Below are 24,518 nucleotides of genomic sequence, written 5' to 3' on the forward strand. Positions count from 1 at the left end.
CAGGATCATCTATTAAGTATTTGGTCTCTATCATTTCATAGTAATTAGTGGGAGGGGGTATTATATTTGTAGCAGGTAAATATTACCCAAATTTCTTTGGGAATGGCTGGAACAACAGATTTTCAACTACAAGAATGAGATTAGGTATCAAAACCAAAACTTCAACTTGACCCACCAACAGCACCTAACAAAAGCATCACAAATCTTTATATTAAGTGCCCATGGCAATAATTAAACAAGTATTCTTATAGAAAACATAACTTCCTTTACAAGCACAATTATCAGGATATGTCCCCTGGTGCTGTAAAAATTGTACTGTTATCACTCAGGCTATTAATGACAGCTGCATGACCGAGAAAATCATTGCTAAATTGTAGCTGCCCTGTCGATTTAATTTCCCGAAACTGCTGTAGAAATACAAAACGTCAATAAAAGCAATATCAAAACAGTTTATACTCAAGTGCTATAGATTACACTACAATAAGCGGCTTGCATAAAAAAATTGTGACCAAGATTGGTATCTCAAATATAAAAGCTTTTTTTTTCTTTTTTTCTCATTTTACAACAAGTAGATGCACGACATGTGACACATTGCTTGTTGCCTATGTAACAACATCGATCAAATCAGATGATGCTTCAGAAATCATTCGGTCCATTATCGCTCAAGTCCCATTGGATGGAGGCACCAAAAGAAACACCAAAAGCCGGAAAAGCGGCAGGATCACCTCAGACGCCACAACAGGAAACACACCAAGGGAATGGGAGAGGTTGCTTCCTATGGCCACTTTTACTTTCAACACAATCGAGGGAATGAACACGTCAAGGTCACTCTTGTTGATACGGAAGGCTGGCCCTACTCAGGCCCTGATTTACGTCCCAGTGCTAACCCGTCTACACCTTGGGGGTCAGAATGAGACCAGAGGCTTCCTCTTCTTCCCTGGGTTGAAAGGTGGCATGAGCCTTCTCCAGGTCCCTGATCACACCTATCAGCCGTGCAGCAACCGCCTGACTGGGCTTCAGCAGCTGCACACTGCACTGTGCACCATCTGGAAGGGAGAAAGAGAGCTGTTATTGACCGGTGTGAGTAAAACATGGTTAGACTGGAACCATAGCCCATGAGGACTGATTGATTGATTGATTGATTGATTGATCGGTCGTTTCAAGGCCCTATCATTAGTCAAGTGTCTCTCAAATACCACAGTAGAGCAATTACACACAATCATGTCTGACTTTTTTTTTATATACTGATAGAATGTATGTATAGGCAGGATCAGAATAAAAATCCCAGTGTAAAAATTTGTACACATTCAGCATCCAAATGATTTAATTGCTTTACTCTGTGGCTACGGCAGCTGAGGCCTCACCTGGATGAACGGCAGGGCTGATTTTCTTTTCCTCTCCAACAGTCATCTCATTCTCTGGTGTCTCAAGGTATTTTTTCCTGTGGTATCAGTAAGCTACATTATCAAATGTTCTATGCAACCTGTTTAATCCTCTGAAAACATATTTGCAAGAAGATGGCAATGACACTACATTTAAATAGCGCTACTTCAGCAACCTCAAGTGCATCTGCAGCGGAACAGCAGAGCGTGCCAATGTTGCAACATAGACCTCTAGTGTCCAGTAAGGGAACTGCGTCCTAATTGGACAATTAAATTCAACATCATATTTCTTCTCTCCACTGACCTGAGTTTGTCCCTGCCCTGGAGGAGTTGTTTGTATATGGTTTGAGTCTCTACATCAGGATCCAATGGGTCACTCCAGTCCCCCAGAGTTACAGCCGAGTGGGTTTTACTGCAGCCTGAAACTGAGTGCCAATGCTTTACTGAACAGCGCTGCATCACATGTGGACTTATGAAGACTAACACAAATTTCAAATAATCAGTTTGACAGAAGCATTTATATAAAGTGAATTATAGTAGTAAAAGTGCATACATTTTATGAGCGGCCTCAAATCATACCCGTTGTACTGTTAGCGCAGTTACCAGTTAAGCAAGTTAGGGTCAGTCACGTCATATTACATCAAGTTAGATCAAACTTCAATGATTCTCATAGACATTAAAAGGCAAATGATGAGAATGTGGGTCAGAATAGCATCAAACTGACAGGTGCACAACACAAAACTTTTCTTTTCTTTTTATCTTGAGGTAGGGACTCACTGACAGCAAAATGTAACTGGTTTGGAAAAAAAATCAACTCTGCTGACGCAATAAAAACATGGCAGTCATAGTTATAAAACTGGGTCATTAAATGTGCATAGCTGAGAACTCCCCAACTGTTAGGAACATAACAGTCTTGGAAGTTTTGTGCAGAATAAAAAATAGGAAATGCAGTATTACTATTGCGGTCAGATTGCAGGCAGCAGGTCCACTTGCCACTGCGATGAGCCCCGGGGTGGAAAGAGGGCAGCATACGCTCATTGTAGATACTGGCTTTCCTGATGGCCGACAGCCACTGGTTCAGTTCATTCACATTCTACACATAGACACAGGCATCAAAGCAGTCTCCATGAAAAAGAGATTGTGCTCTTAACTAGAAAAGTGGCTGGCAGCCTGGGATACAATGGTAGGTAGATTGAAAGCAAAACAGAAAAAATGTTCGCATCCAAAAGTCAGCACCATAAATTATTATTTGAATATTATAATTCATACATGAAACCTGGATATTACAAATTACTATACAAAAAATGTCACTGAATCACCTCAATCTAACAAAGCTAATTCTCAATAGTTAAAAAGTACCTACTGAATAAAATCACTTATGTCTTCCTTACATCAATATTCTTATTAAATGAGAACACTTCTGATCAAACTTAGTGCAGATAAAACATGGATTAAACCAACAATAATGTAAATATTCTTAATAAGCACATAACCTTTGATCAATTTTCAAAATCCCATTTAAACTCTTATCAGTGCATTTATCAATGCAAAAATACTGCACATTTGCAAAACTCTATACCGTCAGCAGAAAAAACCTCGGGGTATTTCTACACCAAATTGAAAAGTGTATATTTGTGCCAAAAACGTGGCAGATTTTCTGACTGATTGGTGTCTGTTCCAATACCTTGCATTGGATGTACGTGGTGTGCAGCTGGCCATCATTGTCCTGCGTGATGACCTGCATTACATTCTGCTGCTGAAAGGCATTCTCATCCACCCTCTCCACCGCGCACACACACTGAATAGGGATTGAGGAGCGCACCTGCAACAATTCAACCACAAACCACAGAACCAATTAATACAAGCACGCTGACTGGCAACGGCAGATCATTCTACCGCCATTGGCCATTTAGACTGAGGTTTAACTGAAGTCACTGCTTTATTCTTATCATACTGTTCGCACACAGCTAATTAATGGAGCAGCCTATGATGTTTTTGTAAAAGGGCAGGTTGGAGGAAAGGAGAGAGAGAAAGTGGAGGTAGGAGCAACATGGCAGAAAAGGGCCACTTTAAAGTGTAAATCAGCCACCTCCAATGGGAACTCGCTTCACTGAGACTGGGGTACTAGAACAGGGAGGAAGGGGGCCGGGATATTGTCTGTAATCTGATTTGCAATGTTAGTATGGATATCCACAGCCTTCAATTAACCTAGCCTTTATTGCAGGCACACAAAGCAGGGGCTGGCACAAAGAGGAAGCTTTTAGCGGGCTAGAGCATGAACCCCTTTCCCTCTCTCTCTTTCTCTCTCTCTCGCTCACTCTGTCTGTCTGTCTCTCTCTGTCTGTCTCTCTCTATCTCTCTCTCTATCTCTCACTCTTGCTCTTGCTCTGTATCTGTCTCTGGCTGGCAGATGAGAGGAGATCATTATCACAAGGTTGAGAACTATATTGTAATAACGTCTCCTCTAATGATATTCTCACCAGGAACGAGAAACAAACACATTAGAATGAGCTCAAGATGATTAAATTCTCCATCTTTATGCGACAACATGATCAAATGCCCTTTGTAGGGTACACGCAGAAACTAATTTGTCATCTAGTGGCACAGCACAGTTCAATAACCGATGAGTTACTTTTGCACGACGTTAATTTAAAGTTTCCTCATTCAGCTTTACACAAGAGAGAGTGACGAAATTGGTGTTTACCTGGTAGACAGGAACTGTATCATTGTATCCTGCAGTCAAAGTAGGTGACTTCACAGTAGGCTACCCACTTTCACTATTTACTCTGCACAATAGGTCTTTTCCAATGGGCAAGTACCTCTGCACAAGGGCTCATCACCTGTCAAACTGGCTGCTAGAGCAGACAAACTTACTAGCCACAGAAAAACATCTATCAGCTGGTTTTAATTTCCAATCCTATTCAGCAGGGAATGTGGTAACAGCTTGCCTTGTCAATGGCCCTACCTGCCAGTCAGCGGTCTTGGCATAGGACAGGGTCTCGCTGGTCAGCCAGAAGTAACGTTTCTTGAAGGCAAAGCGGGTCAGGAGTTGGGAACCCTCTGCCTTGTGCTTTTGGAGGTAACCCTCCTTCAGTGTGACTTTTGGCAAAAATATGACCCTCTGGGGCGCCTCTGACACTAAACAAGGAAGGGAAAATAGTGTCATTACAGAGGGTGCACATTAAAAACACCAACATGTGTAATGACATGTTTATCAAAGCAGACACAAGATGGAGCTCTAACAGTGCCGCTATGAGATCAGCCATGCGGTTGAACAATTTTTTTTGCAATGTGTGAAGGACGGCAACTCAACCTTCATTCTACATCCTGACAAGGACGTCTTTAAAGAGACTTAACAAGTGTCTACTCCTGAACAACAAATCTACCTGAAGAGCATTAAATGTCAAACTGGCCTTTAAGAGAGACAGCAGTGGATGTGATGGTACAAGGCGACTGGAATATGATATGTCAGAAGTAATATACTTCAACACAACAGACTCACTGACACAAGACAGTAAGAAAGAAACCAAGGCATGCTGGGTAACTAATTTGACATGTACAAGTGCCAGTGGCGACTCACTACAACGCCCTGCCAGCTCTGTACTCTTGTCTGCCCTTGTCTAAGCTTTCAGCAAATAATGAATATTTCATAAACAAGGAATTGTTTCTCTTTATCCAAATAATAACTGAAACGTGCTATGCTACTGCCTTGCGAATAGCTAATCAGCGAGCCACATGCTAGGCTCTAAAGCAGGGAATTGAAAAACATTCTTGTTGGTTATCACTTGAGTGGGGCGTCATCAGTATCACCCTTACCGGTGTCATGATCTATGTCAATCAATTTGTCCAGGAAGTCTTTGACAGACATCACACTGCAAAGGATGATGGGGTGGAGCGGTGTCATCCACTGCTCCTTTCCATGGCCCAGCTGCAGGCCCAGGTTCCCCACACTCTGCAATGCCTGGCAACCACAAAGGCACAACCGTTTTCCCACAACACTCACGTTTTTATTGCATTAAAAGTATTTCATCACGGAGGAAGGTGTTAGAATTCCTAACCTGATGGCAAATGAAAGAATAATTATGCTATGTGTGTGTGATCTCAGTATCTGAGTGCTAGTTGACTGCCTGCTTCTGTGCATCTCAAAGTCTCAGATAAAAAGAGTCCCCTCAGACCAGGCATGCTGTGAGGCCTTTTTTCCAGCCCACACATGGCCTCAGGCGAGGAGGAAGTCCCTCTCTTCATGCATCTCTGATGCACTGCTTTGAACTGCAGCCTGGCCACAGAACACACAAAAGTTGTAAAAAAAAATGAAAATAAAATGAAAAAAGTATATATGTAGGACGTATGGCAAAAGGACTTCAGCACCAAGGACAGTGATTGTATCACTGTTGCACAGCTGTATGGACTGATATATGGGAATTAAGTTTTTCTTCTAATTAATATTTGTGACTGTGACATAAAATACTGTCACTGAAACCTCAGCTGTTCATGTCACTCATAATGATTTCAGATGGGTGAACAGACTCAAATTCTAACTAGACTCCGATAGATGTCCCTCTTACCCAACAGTTTGGTATCAAATTAAAACTAAACTGCACGCCCTAAGAATATATTTTTTTCCATAAAATAGCCTCTTCAGTGTACACAAGTTACTTTTGAAGGGCCTACACAGAAGACAGCATTGTGGGAGAAGGGACAAGCAGCAAGCAAAGCACTGCTTAGTACTGTCTGTCCTGTAAAACAGCACTATTATTACTGGCTGTCACGCCACAAAAGGCTCTGCTGCTGGTGGCTGAAACATTCATTTGTGTTACAACGGCAAATTAAAACTGCTGCCTGATGGCACAGGCCGTGTACCCTTCCAGTCCCATGTGGCTGCATTTTTGCTGTTTATTAATGTTGATTTTTGATGCGTGAACATGAATAAATCATTCATAGAACCCATATCTGTGTGTGTGTGTGTGTGTGTGTGTGTGTGTGTGTGTGTGTGTGTGTGTGCTGCACACTGTACCTTGGCCAGAAGTAACAATGTTCTGCTGGTGCGTGTATCTGCATGCTGGTCCCTCAGGTTGAACAGTTTAGGTGTCAGAATTGCAGGAGCAAAGAAACGCAGAAAAAAGAATCCACTGATGGCCAGATACTTCACATCCTTTAGGAACAGGTGAAATCAATGGGATAGTGAATAAATGGTGCGTTTATTAGAGAAATGTCAGACTATCTTTCATTCTTCCACCTGGTATCTCTCAGTTATTTGCTGATATTCAGGGGATCCAGGATTATTGTTGGCAGTAATGTCTGCAGTCTTCATCTCTGCACTCTTGCTTATTTTTTATTTTTTTTGTGATCAACAATTTTTAAAAAAACAGGACACAACAAACACACAAACAACAACAACAGGGCAGCACATTAGTAACAATGTTTAAGGATCGAAATAAAGGGAAAACATTTTACAGAATAAAAAACCCGTATTCACAGTAGCTGAGCATAAGAGACAGACATTCCCAAGGGAAAAACAAATAATAGTGGACTGAAAAGAAAGGAAAAAACAATAAAATATAACTATACATTGTATATACAACCATCCATTTCTACTAACTTCCAAAGCTGGCCTGCTCCAGGTCTGATGTTACTGGGTGTGGAAGGGGGGAGATCCCTTCTTTTAAGGCAGTCCCTTATGGACACAGCTATGCTTGACCATGCCTGCACAGTGGCAGGCTTGGCTCTATTGAGTCGCGCGTGCTGTTGTACACTCTGGCTTATTAACTACGTTTTCCTTCAAGTTTCACTTTTCTCTTACCCTTGCATTCATAGGAAGACTCACAAAATAAAAGCTTAATCTAAATATCGTAACTGTGCATATGAATTTCTAATGACTCTGTTTACATTACATTCCCAAAAATGTAGAAAAATAGAAATACAATACCTTCCATTTTCCTTATTGCTGGAGTTTGGCTTTTCACTACACTCTGGACTGACCTCATATTCAGGTTCAGCAAATTGTTCCTCCACTCTTTTGTGCAGCTGCTTGAAGGCCAGTCTCATGACAGGAGGACACTGGTCGACTGAGCCCACTATAGACTCAATGATACTGGACAGGTATCCCTGCAGCATCTCCACACTGCTGTCCCGTACTTCAGCCTCTGAAACTGCACCTTTGAAAGAGATACGCCTTCACACACACATACACACAGAAGAAATGTGAAAGGCTCCCAAGTCTGAAATTACTTCACTTCGCACACATGTACAAATTCTTGAAGCGGCAACGCTGGAGATCTTCAATTTTATTTAACTTGCTACCACCTACTGTGATACTGGTAATTGCAATGGTGTCTGACCAGTCTAAACCCCAGAGATCCATTCAAAATGAAAGTGCTGCTTGTGCTGTTGTGTCAGCACCTTCTCTCCAGTTAAACAAAGGAACATAGTTGAATCTGGGTTGGAGCTATTTATGCTGTAGTATCTGTCGGTAAAGGTCTTCTATGAGTATACTCCGCAATCATTACTTGTTACTCACAACTTCACTTCCTCTTCAGACTCATAGCTACCTGCTCTATGCTTCTGCATTTGACTGTTATGGTGAGAACATAAACTGCTATGCACCATATTATTTTTCCTGAAAGTCCATCTCGACAGCAACCATTAAAATAAGCAACTACGAAAGTGTCCATGATTTCGATACTTGCAAATCGGCAACAAACTAAAATGTGCCACAATAAAAGTATCAGAAATAACATTTGTTTGTATGTAAATCACCCAGATATAGATTTACCATTATAACAGTCTATACTATTACCATGTCTTCTCTTTCCAACCATACTAACCATACCGTATACAATGTAATATAATGCACAAAAGTTGAGGCTTCCAAGATGCTGTATGGCACTTTCAATGTATAATATTCAGAACACACTGGGCTTAAAATTCACAAGAACTTTCTCTTTCAATGCGTTAGTCTGGTGCAATAACTCCTTTAATGCGGATAATAATTGAATGTCAAGTGGGGATGTCCGGGAAGACACATAAACAAGGAGCATGCAATCGACAGATCAAGTCTTGGCAGGTGAATGCCTCATAGAAATGGTGGATGTTAAATTCTGTATATCACTCTGTGTCAGAGATTGGCATCTCCTGAGGCCCATGACAGTTGCCAAGCAACTGCCTCCCCCCTTTATACATTCCTTCTCCATTTCCTCACATTGACGTCCTCCTCTGAAGACAGAGGTGTGAGGAAACGGGCAGTCTCCTATGACAGCTTTCCTTTAGTCCATTTTAACATGTGTTATATAGGAGGTACACTGGGGATGTACAGTGCTATATAATCGATTGTCCTAATTTCCTCCTGGTTATTTGCAGTTAATCTGCTCTCTAGATGAGGAAATGGTGATCACAATATTAGAGGTCCAGCAGAACATTGTTATGAGTCAGAATTAAGTCGAATTTACCTGGATGAGCGGAGTGAAGTATGCTCAAAGGCACAAACTCAAACCATTAACACCCAGATGAGACTAATACAACAGGGATAATGAGACCCTTACATCTCCCCTACTGAATTGAATAAATTTGATCCTAATATCCCTGACCAGTTCTGCAAGTGTACTTTGCATCTACTGCATGTATTTTATATCACTGCTTGTGGGAATTTGAGGAGTTTCACAAATTTTGGAGTTTGGTGGTACACTGTATTTCTCAAATTACCTCTTCTCCAATACGAATAAGTCCTAAACCATGTATGTTAAGCCTTTATCCAGAACTCTTTCTTTCATGCAGTAAAAAGAAAAAAAAAGGTTGACCTCAGTCTATTACAGGCTAAGAACTTAATTGTTGCATATTTATGACTGCCACTCACTTGGCCATTGATTGTAAAAATTAACATCTACCTTGACTTTTGAGAAGGTTATTTGCTTTGTGAGGGGGAAAAAAAGTTGGGAGTTTTATGATATTTGAGAGATGTTTTGGATATTTTGAAGAGTGGTGACACGGAGGATGCAACGGAGTCGCGAAGCTGCTGTGGTTGTGTAAACTGATGCTGTGTAACCTTTTGCACAGCTCCTTTACTGTAAATGTGTTGCATCATGAGGATCCATCGAGAGGATTGTGTTTTGTATTTTGTTTGTGCAACTCTGACGGATTTTTTTTCTATTGTTATTTCTGCACTTTATTAGCATTGGTTTATATATGTGTTTGAACCAGGTTCAGAACGTTTCTGAGTACACATACTGAATCAATACTGTAATATGAAGAAAATCAATAAATACATGTTTAATAAGTAGAATTTACCGAGAACGATTCAGGTCGATCTTACATGGGTCCAATTCAATGTACTTCTTCTCCTCAAAGATGCGGTTGATGATCGGCTTCAGCACCTCATGCAGATAAAGCATGCCAACAGCCTGGTGGTAACACAACACCATATGACTTGATCGTAATTCTATATCTGCATATCACATCAATATTCACCCACAGGAGAATCATCTCTGGAGCCTGAAAGCATGGGCTGTGTCACAAAGTGATGGATGGGGGACAGAGTAAGGGCAGGGACAGAAGGACATGAACCGAACCAGCTAACTCATCCCTCTGCACACATTAACGGATGGAAGAAGGGAGAGCGAGATGTGCTGATTCAGCAAACAGGTCAAAATAATGAACTATGAATAATCAATAACTTCATATTGTGAATTAAATCTCAGTAAAGAAAGAAATACCAATGAGGCCTTGATAAAAATGGAATGCTAGATTCACCAACGCACCTTCATGAACTGCTCCATGGCTTTTGAGGCAAGGGAGTTGGACCGGAATAGAGTGTTTGGGTCAGCTGTTAGAGGTGGAATCGAGAAAAGACAGAAAAAATAAAGCTTTATGATGTGGTGCATTGTGACTTCTATCCAACAACAAACAGCTAACATTCTGTAGGTTTCGAATCTACAGATGTATTGGTTTTCCACCTCTTTTGAAAATCAGACCTCAGTGTTGCATCTGAAGGTAAACTGACCTTCAATGACCCAACTTTGCTGTCATGTTAGCTTAATCCTTCTGGGCAGAGATGTTGATATATCCATGGTGATGGGACCTAGTTGCTAAGCAAACCGTTTTTGGTTATGGCTGTAAAGGTCAGAGAATACGTGGGGAAGGAGGGGCAGTCATGACAACCCCGTAAGATATCTATATGTTAAAGGATACCAGAACCCACAATTCACAAGTTTTGTGTGTGTGTGCGTGTGTGTGTGTGTGTGTGTGTGTGTGTGTGTGTGTGTGTGTGTGTGTGTGTGTGTGTGTGTGTGTGTGTGTGTGTGTGTGTGTGTGTGTGTGTGTCCGTGCTGCTTTACTTCATAATCTGGCTGTTCCCAGCATCTTCTCTGATCTTATGATCAGCCAGCTCCCATTTGGATCATGTGCAGTTGCCATGGAAACATAGGCATTATCTCAAACTACCCTGGCAAAACCCAAAGACCCTACAATAAGTCCATGTGAATCATTCCCAGGGTTTGGCTTGGAGGCAAAAACGTGACTAACAAACAAACAGAACTCATGGAATGACTGATTGAGCCACATAAATAATTGGCATAGGGCATTCTATAGCATGTAATGTCATGGTAAAGCTTGGCCTGCCCACATGGACTGACAGATCACAAATGCCATCTCATAGTAACACACGAGCCAACCTTTGAGGGTCTCTGGAGTGTTGAGAAACATGTGCAGATTAAACAGATGGGGTCTCCCCCACGCTGACTAATAGTGACTCATGCAGATAAACTTAGATCTTACGCATTGTGCATTGTGTAATTGCTGTTGTCTCATGTAAGGACTTTTAAGGTAGGATGCTTGGGTATTGATGAAACAAATATTGCAGTAAAATTCAATTGGTCTAAAAATAAGACTTCTATTCTAACCGGTTCTCCCATTACATACAACTGGGTAAAAAAATGGATCTGGATGGGAATGTGTGCTTTCTTTTTGATTCTTTGTTGACCCGGGTAATTACAAACACCTCAACTGCAAGTTAGACTGCATGACGTTTTTAAAACCAAGCACATATTCTTATTTTTCTAATGAATTTCATAGAATTTCTAAATATCTCACTCTCCTAATACACCCCTGGTCTATAATAGTTCTGGTGAATTGTGTCCTAATAGAATTGGTTCCTGTTTGTCTACATAAGATGTTCCTTTGCTTAGCCTTACAGGTGTGGTTAACTTCACGGGTATTAAGGTAGTCAAGGAAGGGTACGACCAGGCCCTGTCCCAGGTAGATCTTCACCAACGTCATGGCCACATCCTGGCGGCTCTCAACAGTAGTTACCTCTTCCAGCATGGTCAAAGGGCTGCTGTCCTCTACCTGGAAGGGTGGTAAGAAGACTTTGGTCAGCGGATGACATGTGCAAAAATATTTGTCTTTCCTCTGGAGGAGACCAAAAATGGAATAAATGAACATCAGTTAAAAAGGAGACCTGTACATTGAGTTAAGGAAAATTCTTTTAAACTGAGAAGATACAATGCAGGTACTTACTGTGCTTTTCTGACAGGATTAAAACATTGAATTTCATAAAAACCTAAATAAGTGACAGGTTGTAAAGACAAAATTAAAAACAAAAATGATGTGATGCCGACCTCTGCAGGGGAGATGACCGACTCCACCAGCAGGTCAATGAGAGGCTGATAGTACATTGAGGGCAAGATGCAATCCTCCACCAAACGCACTTTCAGACGCAGTGCTCCAAGTTTGCCACTGTGTAGAGAAAAAAACAGGATGAAGATTGGCAAGAATGGGTTATGGCATCAGTTCATATACCATGTGACATTTATGTCTAACTTCATTATGAACAAAAATTAAAAAGATGGAAAAAGGCGATTATGGCAGTAACCAAGACAACTGCCAAGTCAACTGCAAACAAAAGCCTTTGATTTTCTGTTGTTGCCTTTCAATATGTTAATAATAATAATAATAAACTTTATTTATAAAGCACTTTTCTAAACAAGACTACAAAGTGCTCATAGAACAGGATAAAATTGTTAAAAATGACACACATACAAAAAAAAATAGAGAGTAAAATAAAAAAGCACTAACAAATAAAACCATAAAATAAGAGCAAAAGGGAAGAGAGTAATTTGTTAATCAAAACCGTTACAAAAACAAGTATTCAATCCAATTCAATTCAATTTATTGTCATTAAAAACAATGTGCAGGCCCACGTTAAAAATTAAATAAGGGCTGCAGCTTCACCAAACAGTGCAAGACAGACATAGACAAACACAGCAAGCACAGTATAAGATATACACATGTGAAGACCAAAAGATAAAAACAAGTTAAAAAAAGAGCAAGAGTACAAAATATTTAAAAATATCCACAGACATTCAGTGGGTAGCCAGGTTCAGGTGGGCAACAGCTTGGGGAAACAAGCTGTTTTTGAGCCTGGTAGTGCGGGCTCTGAGGCTCCTGTAGCGCCTCCCAGAGTGCAGGGGGGAGAAAAGTCCATGGTTGGGGTGGGTGGGATCTCTGCTGATGCTAAGACCCCTTCAAAGGCCGAGTTTGTGATAAATGTCTTTTATGGCTGGGAGCTGGGTACTGGTGATATGCGGGGCCGCCTTGATGACCCGCTGCAGAGCTGATGTGAGCCAGAACCAGTCTCTCAAAGCACCTCATGGCAATGGGGGTGAGTGCTATGGGTCGGCAGTCATTCAGACATGTGGATGTTGATTTCTTGGAGACAGGAATGATAGAGGTGGTCTTAAAGCACTCCGAGACTATAGATTAGGACAGTGACAGGTTAAATATAGTTGTGAAGACCTCAGCCAGCTGATCAGCACATTCCCGGAGGACCCGACCCAGTATGCCTCCGGTCCGGTGGCCTTCCGTGTGTTCACTCTGCACAGTGATTCCCTGACCTCTGTGATCGATAGAGTGAGCACCTGGTTTTCTGGGTGGCTGGGGATTTTTGTGGCTGGGTCAGTATTATCCTTGTCGAAGCGGGCATAGAAATGATTTAGCTTGTCTGGCAGGGATGCATCATGGATAGTGGGACCGCGATTGGAGCTTTTGTAGTCTGTGATAGACTGAATGCCTGGCCACATTCGCTGTGGATCGGAATTATTGTGAAAGTGGTCCTCTATTCGTAGGGAATATTTATGTTTGGCTGTTCTGATGCCCTTTTTGAGGTTGGATCTAGCTGCGCTGTAGGCCTCAAAGTTACCTGACTTGAACGCTGCATCCCAGACTTTCAGCAGCTGCTGGACCTCACTGGTCATCCAGGGTTTCTGGTTTGGAAAAGTGCGGACTGATTTTTTTGTTGTGACATTCTCAGGGCAAAAGTTAATGTAGGCTAGTATGGCAGATGTCTGTTCATTAATGTCTATATGGGAGCCATGGGTAGCTGAATGTGCAAAAATACTCCAGTATGTGTAATTAAGAGTAAAAATTAAAAAAAGTATAACTAAATCAAAACAAATATCAAACATTTGTAAAAGCTTTCATAAAAAGAAAAGTTTTAAGATGAGATTTAAAAGAAACTAGAGACTTGGTTTTTCTTAGTTGAATAGCAAGAGAGTTCCATAGTGTGGGGGCTCTAACAGCAAAAGCCCAATCACCCTTTGTAACAAACCGAGACCTAGGAATAACCAGCAGGGCTCCATCTGTGGATCATAATGGTCAAGAGGGCATATACCAGGTCAATAAATTGGAAATGTAAGCAGAAGCAAGACCATTATGGCCTTAAAAGTGGGCAATAAAATTTTAAAATCAATCCGAAATATAACAGGGAGCCAATGTAGGGAGGCAAGCACAGGAGTGATATGGCCATGCCTTTTTGTCCTGGTAATGAGCTGAGCAGCAGCATTTTGTACCAACTGCAGGTGATGGAGGGAGCCCTTGCTGATACCCAAGTAAACTGCATTGCAATAATCAAGCCAAGAATCGATAAAAGCATGTACAACATTTTGCAGATTGGCAACTGATAAAAATGACCTAATTTTAGGGATTATCTTGAGCTGGAGAAAGCATGACTGAACATGTTTGATTTTATTATCCAAACTGAATTTAGCATCGAATTTTACCCCAAGATTCCTAGCAGCTTGCTTATGACTACCCGACAGACCACCAAGATTAGTACCAAAAGGGTTGATGGAATTTTTGGGGGACCGAACAGAAAAGACCTCAGACTTATCATCATTAAATTTAAGAAAAGTTTCAGACATCCAGGATTTAATGTCAGAGAGGCAAGTTGTGAGATTTGCTAGGCTGCTAGGATCTGTGGGTTTTAGTGGCATGTATAACTGAGTGTCATCAGCATAAAAATGGTAAAACACATCATGATTTTGAATGACCTGGCCAAAGGGCAGCATGTACATAGAAAACAGAAGGGGGTAAAGAACTGAGCCTTGAGGGACACCACAACTCAGCTGAGTCATCAACGACGTAGTTACCCAGAACAACAGAAAAAGTTCTTTTGGTCAGGTAAGAGCGTAATAAACTAAGAGCCGAGCCCCTGATACCTACCCAAGTCTCTAAGTGATGTTAAAGGATACTGTGATCAACTGTGTCAAAGGCAGCACTTAAATCTAAAAGAATTAAAATCGAGCAGTCACCTCTGTCTGCAGTTAGCAGTGGGTCATTAATAACCTTAACTAGAGCTGTCTCGGTACTATGAAGTGCCCTAAAACCAGACTGGAAACTGCTAAAAACACTATTAGTGTTCATAAAAGAAATCGATTGAGATGAAATTTCTCTCTCTAGAACCTTAGATAAAAAAGAAACTTGGAGATTGGTCTGTAGTTACTTAAGGACAAGGGATCTAAATTAGGTTTCTCCAGCAATGGGTGAACAATGGCATGCTTGGAAAAGAACCAGAGGCCAGAGAATTATTGAGAACTTGCCGAATAACGGGGCTAACAGTTGAAAACATCTCCTTGAGCAGCTTAGTGGGTATGATGTCTAAGATACAGGAGGAGGAGTTCATATTGGAGACTGACAATGGAAATAGTAATTGGTTGAAACTAGATAAAAGGCAGAATTAACATGGGAAATGGAAAGAATGCAAGGGCCAGGCTGGATTTGGTATCTGATAGTCTCCACCTTATTTATAAAATGAGTGGGACATTTTTTGGACAGCTCAGCATCAGGTTAAAAAAAAAGAAAGGTGGAGGGACCATTAATAACAGAATCAATTACCCTAAAGCAGGGGTGGGCAATCTTAACCAGAAAGGGCTGGTGTGGGTGAAGGTTTTTGTTCCAACCAAGCAATTACACACCTGTGTCTCCTAATTAAGTTCCTCAGCAATTACTCTACTGGTTGATTAGTGGATCAGGTGTGTAACTGTTTGGTTGGAACAAAAACCTGCACCCACACCGGCCCTTTCTGGATCAGATTGACCACCCCTGCACAAAAGAGAACTTTAGGATTGTGGCTATTTCTAGTTATCAATTCGGAGAAGTACACTGATCTCACATCCTTATCTGCCTTCTGGTAAATTAACACTTGGTTTTAAGGGTGTTATGTGTTAATTCGGACTTGTTGAACATCCATTGTCATTCAGATTTTCTACAGAGTTTTCTAAGGGCACGAGTGTGATCATTCAGCCAGGGGAGGTTATTTATTTTTGTTTGCTAGTTTTAAAGGATACAGTTTGGTCAATGATGGATAGGCACTGATCACTGAATAAATTTAACAGTGCATCTGGATTGAGAGGGGATACAGAGGGATTAAAGGATGATGAATTAAAAGCATCACAGAATTTAACTGCGGAACCAGTGTTGAGAATGTGAGAGCATGTTTTAGGATAGCAACTAGGAATAGAGAGTTGTAGTGAACCTTTGAAAACAACATCTTTATGGTCAGTTACAAGCATATCCACCAGATTAAGACACTCGAGAGAGAAACCAGATAAGGGTACAAGGTCTAAAATGTGACCTTTGGAATGTGTGGTCCCTTTAGCAGATTGAATGAGGTTAAAAGAGTCAGTACGATCCAAAAAATGTGAAGTCAGGGAATGGGAAGGACAACACACATGAATATTAAAATCGCCAAGAATAAGCACCCTGTCATATTTTGGCATGACAAGAAATAGAAGGTCAGAAAACTCAGAAAAAAAAACTAACTGAATTAGGGGGCCTATAAATTAAGATGCAGAGTATAGGGGGAGGGTCAGTGATTAAAAATGATAAAACCTCAAAGGAGATAAAATTGCAGAAAGTAACAGGATGGCACTTAAGACCTAACTTATAAAAAACAGCTAGGCCACCCCCTCAACCAGAGGGCCTGGGAATATGAAAATATGCAAAATCAGCAGGCATAGCCTCAATCAGGGGAACAGTGTCAATATAACAGTCATGGTCATATTTTCTGCAGAGAAATTAAAGAAAGTGATGGGTTAAAGACAAAGGCACTTGCCCCTGCTCCAAATTTCTATTGGTTGGCCTATTTTCCTGATACTCTCAATAATCATCCCTACAGCTTCGAGTCATTCCTCTGAGCTTTGCTTCATGTTCACGATTGCGATCACAGTTATCTCATCTCCATTGTTCTAAAATTATCTCAAACAAAAGATGTTGAAACATAGACCTTGTTACATATCTACGTATGGATAGAAAAAGAAACAGGAAAGGAAACAGGATAAAACAATAACTCTTCTCTTGATTATGTTTCTAAGCTGATGTAGATGTTCTGGCAAATCTTAAGATTCAAAAAGCACTGGGTAAAACACTTCACCCACTTCACACACACACACACACACACACACACACACACACACACACACACACACACACACACACACACACACACACACACACACACACACACACACACACACACACACACACACACACACATAATCCTCACCCAGCATCCTCTTCATTGTTTCCTAAGGGTAGCAAACGAAACCAACCCTGCAACAGAGGTGTCTTGTGCAAACAGGCAAAAGGAATTTCCACCTGTGGCAGGAAATAAGAATCAAGTCTACAATATCAGACTATAACAATGAGTTAGAAGCAATATTTCAAGGGAAAATACCCAAAAATTGATTATTCCCTGGCCACCCCTGTAGTCAGCTATGAGGCCTGGGCCTCAGTAAAAAAACATTTCCTCTCAGGCTGACGTTTTGCATTATGTGTGTGTGAATGAACATGATTTTATTTTGTGTTATGACATCACTATAAATCCCCTTGCTGACACATCTATTACGCTAATGTTAGAACATAGCCTAAGCAGAACAGTCAAGAAATCTGAGCAAATTCACTGTAGGCCCTATGGTCATATCAAGCCGCCAAATAAGACATATTTCAGCCAGTTAGAACTTATTCCTCAGGGATAAGATACCGTGTATCTGTCACATCTGGTAGTCGGAAGGATAAGAACAACAGCCTACCAATAGTGAGTAGCAATTTAGTGTCTACTAACTAGTGTCCTCTTTTTTTGAAAACCAAAATATGGTTATCCTAGGTAAATATTAGCATTCCACATTTACCATATCTGTTGAACTGGTCCGTTCACTACCTGTAGAACAGCAGTACTTCCGAATGACATTGTGCATCACTGGACTACTCAACTCAGTACGTGTTCTTTCACTCATCTGAATTCTCACATATTTCTCACAGTCTATAGTTTAGCTGGTAAAGTCAGACAGAATGGATCATAGTGGTCTTCACCTTTCCCAGGAAGTCATTTTTTCCCACCATATCCCAGTCCCAGACCTCCACAGTGACCGTTCCTTCCTCGGTCAGCTCCTGTGAGCCTAGCTCCAGGTCCAGCATCTCTCCCCAGTGAGGGAAACGTGTCTTCTTAATAATCTGAAAACCAACAGGAGAGGTGGTACATTATGTTGTCATTTAACTTTCCAGAAGCTCTCACTGATCTCACATTTGGGCAAAATAAATAGTAATAACAAGATGAAGAAGAGGGAGAATAAAAAAAAGAAGTTGTAGTTTGTTGTGTTGTTGTGTTGTTAAGTACACTGACAGACCCACACAACCAGAGTCAAATTCCGTGTATGTGCAAACCTACATGGCCAATAAACATGATTCTGATTCTGATTCTGAAGAAGAAGAGGGAAAAACAACATAAAACATATCTTTTTAACTTAGCTCCTAATTGAAACTGCTTTTTATGTTTGCATTACCACTAACTTTTACTTGATCATTATTTTTCAAATATTCATTTATTTGTTGTTATATTCTTTTTATTTACTTTTTTCTCTAATATGCTTTTAATTCTTTTAAAATTTTCATGATCTGTTTTTGATTCTAAAGCACTTTGAAGCTGACTTCATTGTACTTTTTCTGCTTGTAATTGTTTTAATTTACTTCTCTCTGATGTAAAGCACACTGATTTTTATTTCACGTATGAAAAGTGCTATTAAATAAGGTTTATTACTATTATCAACACCATAACACAACACTTATCTGTATACATTAGGCATAGATGTATGCATGCACAAAAAGCTCACCGAGGTCTCTGCACTGTGGTTGTTGAAAATTATTCTGGCAAATGGGTCGGAGGTCCCAGAAATGTCTCTTGGAGCCAAATCTCTGTGGTGTCGTGAAACCAAAAAACAACACTGATCAATATACTCAACAGCATGACGACCCTCGGTTACCTGCTCTGAAAACCAGAATTAATTAAAGGAATTAGGTGCAGTGAAGTGAAAATAAAACTACAACACCACACTTGACCTAATTTATTTTAAACTTTTCTCTCCTCTCTGACTCAAGGATAACTGAATAACACAGAGACGAGATTGACGAGCTCATTAGCCCGCAGGCAGACTGTCAGGGAGTCCAGGCGGGGCTGCACAGATGGGGCAGTGAGTGGTGTGATAGTGGCATTATTACTCAGGAACTGAGAAAGCACTGAGAATGGGGGCCTGCAGTGTGACAGTGACAAAGCGAGCACAGAAATAGTGATGACACTGTCCACCTTCACTGGAAGAGATTCAGAAATTTGACTTTAAAATTACATTTCTCTTTAACTTAAGTGGTTTGCTCAAACGTGGAGCTTTACTCTCTCCGCCCAACATTTTTTTCCAGCTCTTCTGCAGATTCTAACCGGTGACCGTCTGGTTGAAAGCCCACTTCTTTAATGTTTAAGATAATGTTTACCCCCCACCACCACTCCCCACCCACACACACACACACACACACACACACACAAACACACACACACACCAATTTACATACTGTAGCCTACTGTATTCCCTCATTCAGCAGAGGTTTCTCAGATTCTCCTGAACACCGATCACTTTTACCTGGCTTCTATGGCCTGACATCGCAGACTGCTCCTCTCTACATCCTTCAGCAGCTCCAGACCCAAGTGGATCTCCCCCTGGACCTCCTCATCTGGGTTCACCCTCGTCAGATTAAGCCAGCTATCCAGCCCTGGCCACAACACACAGCAAAAAATGTATAAAGTAGGTAAAATGACGAAAGTGTCAACTATGACGCTGCAGCTATTCAGAAAGGAGGACAATAGATGAATCAATCTGTCACTGAAGTGGCAAATGGAGAGCTTTACCTGAGTTAAATAAGATCAGTAAAATATATATACCTCTCTTGTAGAAAGGAATCACAGAGTATGCAATAAGTACGCACCTCTGGACCAACTCACATTGCTGCCACAGCTACTTGTCATACTACAAGAGGAAAACTTGTGGGTTTGAGAGCAGAACGAGACTTTAGCTGTCAAAACTGCAGTTAAGTCCAAAATGAAAAGAGAAAGTGAGGAGTAATCAGTAAGAGCTGTGAGAAGATTCCAGCAAAGGCTTAACTGACTCAGAGGCAACACGTTGAAATGAATCACCACTCTGAAGGCTGTGCAACAATTGTCAATTATGTACAAACATAATGTGATACAGTACTTACAACTTGTTTGGTTCAAAAAAAGGTTGTAACACCACGATATCACAATATATGTGCTAGTTTGATTCCCTTGCATTTTCAATGTGAGAAAAAAAATCTGAGCTGGATTCCAAAGCAGATACATCAACAAATCAGAGCATCAAATCCAAAAATCATTTGTGGCATTAAATCTATCAAAGTACACTACCGTTCAAAAGTTTGGGATCACCCAAGCAATTTTGTGTTTTCCATGAAAAGTCACACTTATTCACCACCATATGTTGTGAAATGAATAGAAAATAGAGTCAAGACATTGACAAGGTTAGAAATAATGATTTGTATTTGAAATAAGATTTTTTTTACATCAAACTTTGCTTTCGTCAAAGAATCCTCCATTTGCAGCAATTACAGCATTGCAGACCTTTGGCATTCTAGCGGTTAATTTGTTGAGGTAATCTGGAGAAATTGCACCCCACGCTTCCAGAAGCAGCTCCCACAAGTTGGATTGGTTGGATGGGCATTTCTTTGAGCAGATTGAGTTTCTGGAGCATCACATTTGTGGGGTCAATTAAACGCTCAAAATGGCCAGAAAAAGAGAACTTTCATCTGAAACTCGACAGTCTATTCTTGTTCTTAGAAATGAAGGCTATTCCATGCGAGAAATTGCTAAGAAATTGAAGATTTCCTACACCGGTGTGTACTACTCCCTTCAGAGGACAGCACAAACAGGCTCTAACCAGAGTAGAAAAAGAAGTGGGAGGCCGCGTTGCACAACTGAGCAAGAAGATAAGTACATTAGAGTCTCTAGTTTGAGAAACAGACGCCTCACAGGTCCCCAACTGGCATCTTCATTAAATAGTACCTGTTAGAGCCTGTTTGTGCTGTCCTCTGAAGGGAGTAGTACACACCGGTGTAGGAAATCTTCAATTTCTTAGCAATTTCTCGCATGGAATAGCCTTCATTTCTAAGAACAAGAATAGACTGTCGAGTTTCAGATGAAAGTTCTCTTTTTCTGGCCATTTTGAGCGTTTAATTGACCCCACAAATGTGATGCTCCAGAAACTCAATCTGCTCAAAGAAATGCCCATCCAACCAATCCAACTTGTGGGAGCTGCTTCTGGAAGCGTGGGGTGCAATTTCTCCAGATTACCTCAACAAATTAACAGCTAGAATGCCAAAGGTCTGCAATGCTGTAATTGCTGCAAATGGAGGATTCTTTGACGAAAGCAAAGTTTGATGTAAAAAAAATCTTATTTCAAATACAAATCATTATTTCTAACCTTGTCAATGTCTTGACTCTATTTTCTATTCATTTCACAACATATGGTGGTGAATAAGTATGACTTTTCATGGAAAACACGAAATTGTTTGGGTGATCCCAAACTTTTGAACGGTAGTGTACACCAGGAAACATTCCCAGAAAGTCAACCTTAAAAAGGCCATGCCTCCTAAATCACAGAGACCTCTCTGTTTACTTGGTCATGGGAATCCATCTGTATTTCAACTCTGATCTCCAGTCATGCCCCCATCTCATTACGTACATAAATGGCAAATGGACTGCATTTATATAGTGCTTTTCTAGTCTACCGACCACTCAAAGTGCTTTTCAATGTATGCCTCACATTCACACACACACACACATTGATGGCGGGGGTTGCCATGCAAGGCACTAACCTGCTAATCAAGAGCAGTTAGGGGTTCAGTGTCTTGCTCAAGGACACTTCGGCACGCTCTCTGGAGGAGCCAGGGATCGAACCAGTGATCTTCCAATCACTAGACGACCCACTCTAACTGCTGAGTCATGCCGCCCCACATGACCATGTAGTTTTCATTTATCATACCTTTTGCTTGAGATCCAATGGCTTCTTTGCTTAAAGATATCTTTCCTATGATGTCATCATGTCTACAGGAAAAAAGATAAAGAAAAAGACTGCAATTATCTTTTACAGATAAAGGTCATTCAGAAGATCACCAAAGCTGTTTGTCTCTGCTAAACTTTAACGGGGTGAGTTTAAAGACAGGTTGATAAAACTGCTGCTGGTCCATGAGAAAAAGCAACAGAAACAACCTATAATAACTCAGAAAGGGCTGACATCTGCCCAGTGGTGTTTGTTTAATCAATCTGGATGTGGATTTTCCAAAACATTCAAACTGCATGTGACATTTCAACTCAAATACATCAATTCACACACCAATTTAACTGAACATTGAGGACTTACAAGAGATGACTGTAGCATCAGGAGATAAAATAACTCTGACACAAAACAACAGTATTACCCAATCGTGTCCTCATCCATGACATAAAAGGAGAGTGAGTGGAATCCCATAGGGAGGTGAAGGGTGTACTCCTCGCCCCAGAACGGATTAAGGTTCTTCCATACCGTAGCAGTTCTGAAAGTATAATTTAACGCACAAGCCCTTAAAGTTCACATGTATGCTTAATTTTCACATGTAGAAGTAATAATAGGGCCAGTTAGGAAATGCCATCACTAAGAGGTCACTGTGAACGACAGAATATGAGCACCACTGGCATTATGTGAAAATTAAGTTCCATGTTCATTAACATACACAAGCCCACACACCACATGGCTTTTGTCCACACAAAATGAAAGAGCATGTGGTATTCATATATGACATTAATTTCAATTGGATAATGCGAAGATTAAGTTTCATCTATAACATGCAAACTCTGGCAAACTGGCAAACGTATCCATGCATGGATAAGTAGACACGTTGGCCCCTGACTAACGGGTCGGACCCTTTAGTCGACTGGTTAACATTGTAGCTTGCGGAGTGAGAGACACGGGTTTGCGTCCCGGCTATGGCGACGGTCTCACAGATGGCCCCCCGAATATAGATATACATACATATATATATATATATTGCAGCGAATTAAGGGGGCAGCCCAGGACGCAAACCCGTGTCTCCCACTCCGCAAGCGACAACGTTAACCAGTCGACTAAATGGTCCGACCCGTTAGTCAAGGGCCAACGTGTCTACTTATCCATATATATATATATATATAACTTTGTTAAAAGAAACCCTCAACGGTAGGGAAAGTGCTCAACAAGTAAGGAGCAAAATAATAGCTTTGGCAGCTGATGATATATATATCATCAGCTGCCATATATATGTGTATGTGTGTGCGTGTGTGTGTGTGTGTGTGTATATATATATAATTCCATCCCTGCTTATCATGGGAGATCCCTGCAATAATTGATGCAACCTCTCCATGGTTACCTGTGGGTGTCTTAGAGGCCAGCCAAGTATCAAGTTCTGTGTTTGGGTGACTCGCTGTGAACACCACCACCACCCTTATCACATACAGTTTACCTTAGCCTGACATGTGCAGAGCAGTGGGGGGCACAGCCAAAACACAAACCTATGGAAGAGTGACTTTAACAACCGATTAGAGACCGATTAATGACCGAAGCAGCTTTGAGAACATAAACAGACTTGTAGACTAAGGCATCCTGATTTTTTAGGGTTTGCAAACAGTAGAAATACAGTACATTATAGTGAGCAACATTTAACCCAAAGCTGCCCTTACACACACGACATATTTAACATTTCATGCAGGGGTACAACTCACCTGGCCACAACTTCATTATCAATTTTTACAATGCAGTATGGATCACTGGTCCCGGAGCTTGAATGATTGGGAGAGGGGGGAGATGGCATCACGTGACGTGTTACCTTATTGCGGCACATTAATTAACTTCGCATTACTACATACTCGTTCTATATATTCTTTAACAAGCTCGGACAAATTTGGCATGCCTGACTTGCCCCTATCGCACGTCTAAATTGAAGGGCTAAACTTTGTTGTTATCTCACTAGATCAGCGGTGGATAAATTCGGACTTCTTTAAGGTGACGGTATAAACCATGTCAAAGCTAATAATTCAGCGGATAAATTGACGATTATTACAGATTACTTACACGTCTTTCGCTGGGAGGCTCCTGCCCTCGACAATTCGAAAATAAAGCGATGTATTTTTGGCCATTGTATTCAGATAAGATTTTAATGCAATTCTTCCATCCACAGTCCTTAAAATAATGCTCTTCCCCTCCGCAACTGAGTTTTCTTCACTTCATGGCACCTTCAGTGCGTGACGGTGCACAACCCACCAATCGTGCGCATTACTACAGGCGCCGGTCCAGTGGGGGATAGTGAGTTTCAGAGGACATCTACTTATGGCTGAGTTGGTTTTATTGCAGTCTTGTCTTCCAAATGGCCCAAATGAATAGATCTTTAGCCTACTACATTTACATTGTGAGAAAACAACACTCTCGGGTATACGATCTGCAGAATCAG

General features: G+C 41.0%; 1 protein-coding gene across 1 annotated transcript; it reads right to left on the reverse strand.

Moving 5' to 3' along the window:
* Nucleotides 1-891: 891 nt before the first annotated feature.
* Nucleotides 892-24,222, reverse strand: LOC130112292 (rasGAP-activating-like protein 1). The gene is made up of 21 exons (XM_056279620.1): nt 24,143-24,222; nt 23,794-23,850; nt 22,479-22,592; nt 22,043-22,104; nt 19,613-19,742; nt 18,815-18,896; nt 18,018-18,158; nt 17,212-17,303; nt 11,990-12,107; nt 11,564-11,717; nt 10,133-10,197; nt 9,663-9,775; nt 7,362-7,554; nt 6,397-6,534; nt 5,199-5,343; nt 4,348-4,520; nt 3,067-3,204; nt 2,340-2,475; nt 1,687-1,807; nt 1,365-1,441; nt 892-1,046 (listed from the first exon to the last, which is right to left on the reverse strand). Exons 1-21 carry the CDS (start codon nt 24,205-24,207, stop codon nt 892-894), a joined length of 2,469 nt encoding a protein of 822 aa, XP_056135595.1. The 5' UTR covers nt 24,208-24,222.
* Between the last annotated feature and the right edge of the window lie 296 nt (nt 24,223-24,518).

Source organism: Lampris incognitus, chromosome 1 (genome assembly GCF_029633865.1).
Source record: "Lampris incognitus isolate fLamInc1 chromosome 1, fLamInc1.hap2, whole genome shotgun sequence".
Lineage (NCBI taxonomy): Eukaryota > Metazoa > Chordata > Actinopteri > Lampriformes > Lampridae > Lampris > Lampris incognitus.

Coding starts and splice junctions, on each gene's coding strand:
- LOC130112292 (XM_056279620.1), bottom strand. CDS start 24,207: ATGGCCAAAAATACATCGCTTTATTTTCGAATTGTCGAGGGCAGGAGC. Junction 18,159..18,814: donor ACCACAGTGCAGAGACCTCG/GTGAGCTTTTTG, acceptor GTTGGTTTTCAG/ATTATTAAGAAGACACGTTT. Junction 11,718..11,989: donor CGGTCATCTCCCCTGCAGAG/GTCGGCATCACA, acceptor CCACCCTTCCAG/GTAGAGGACAGCAGCCCTTT.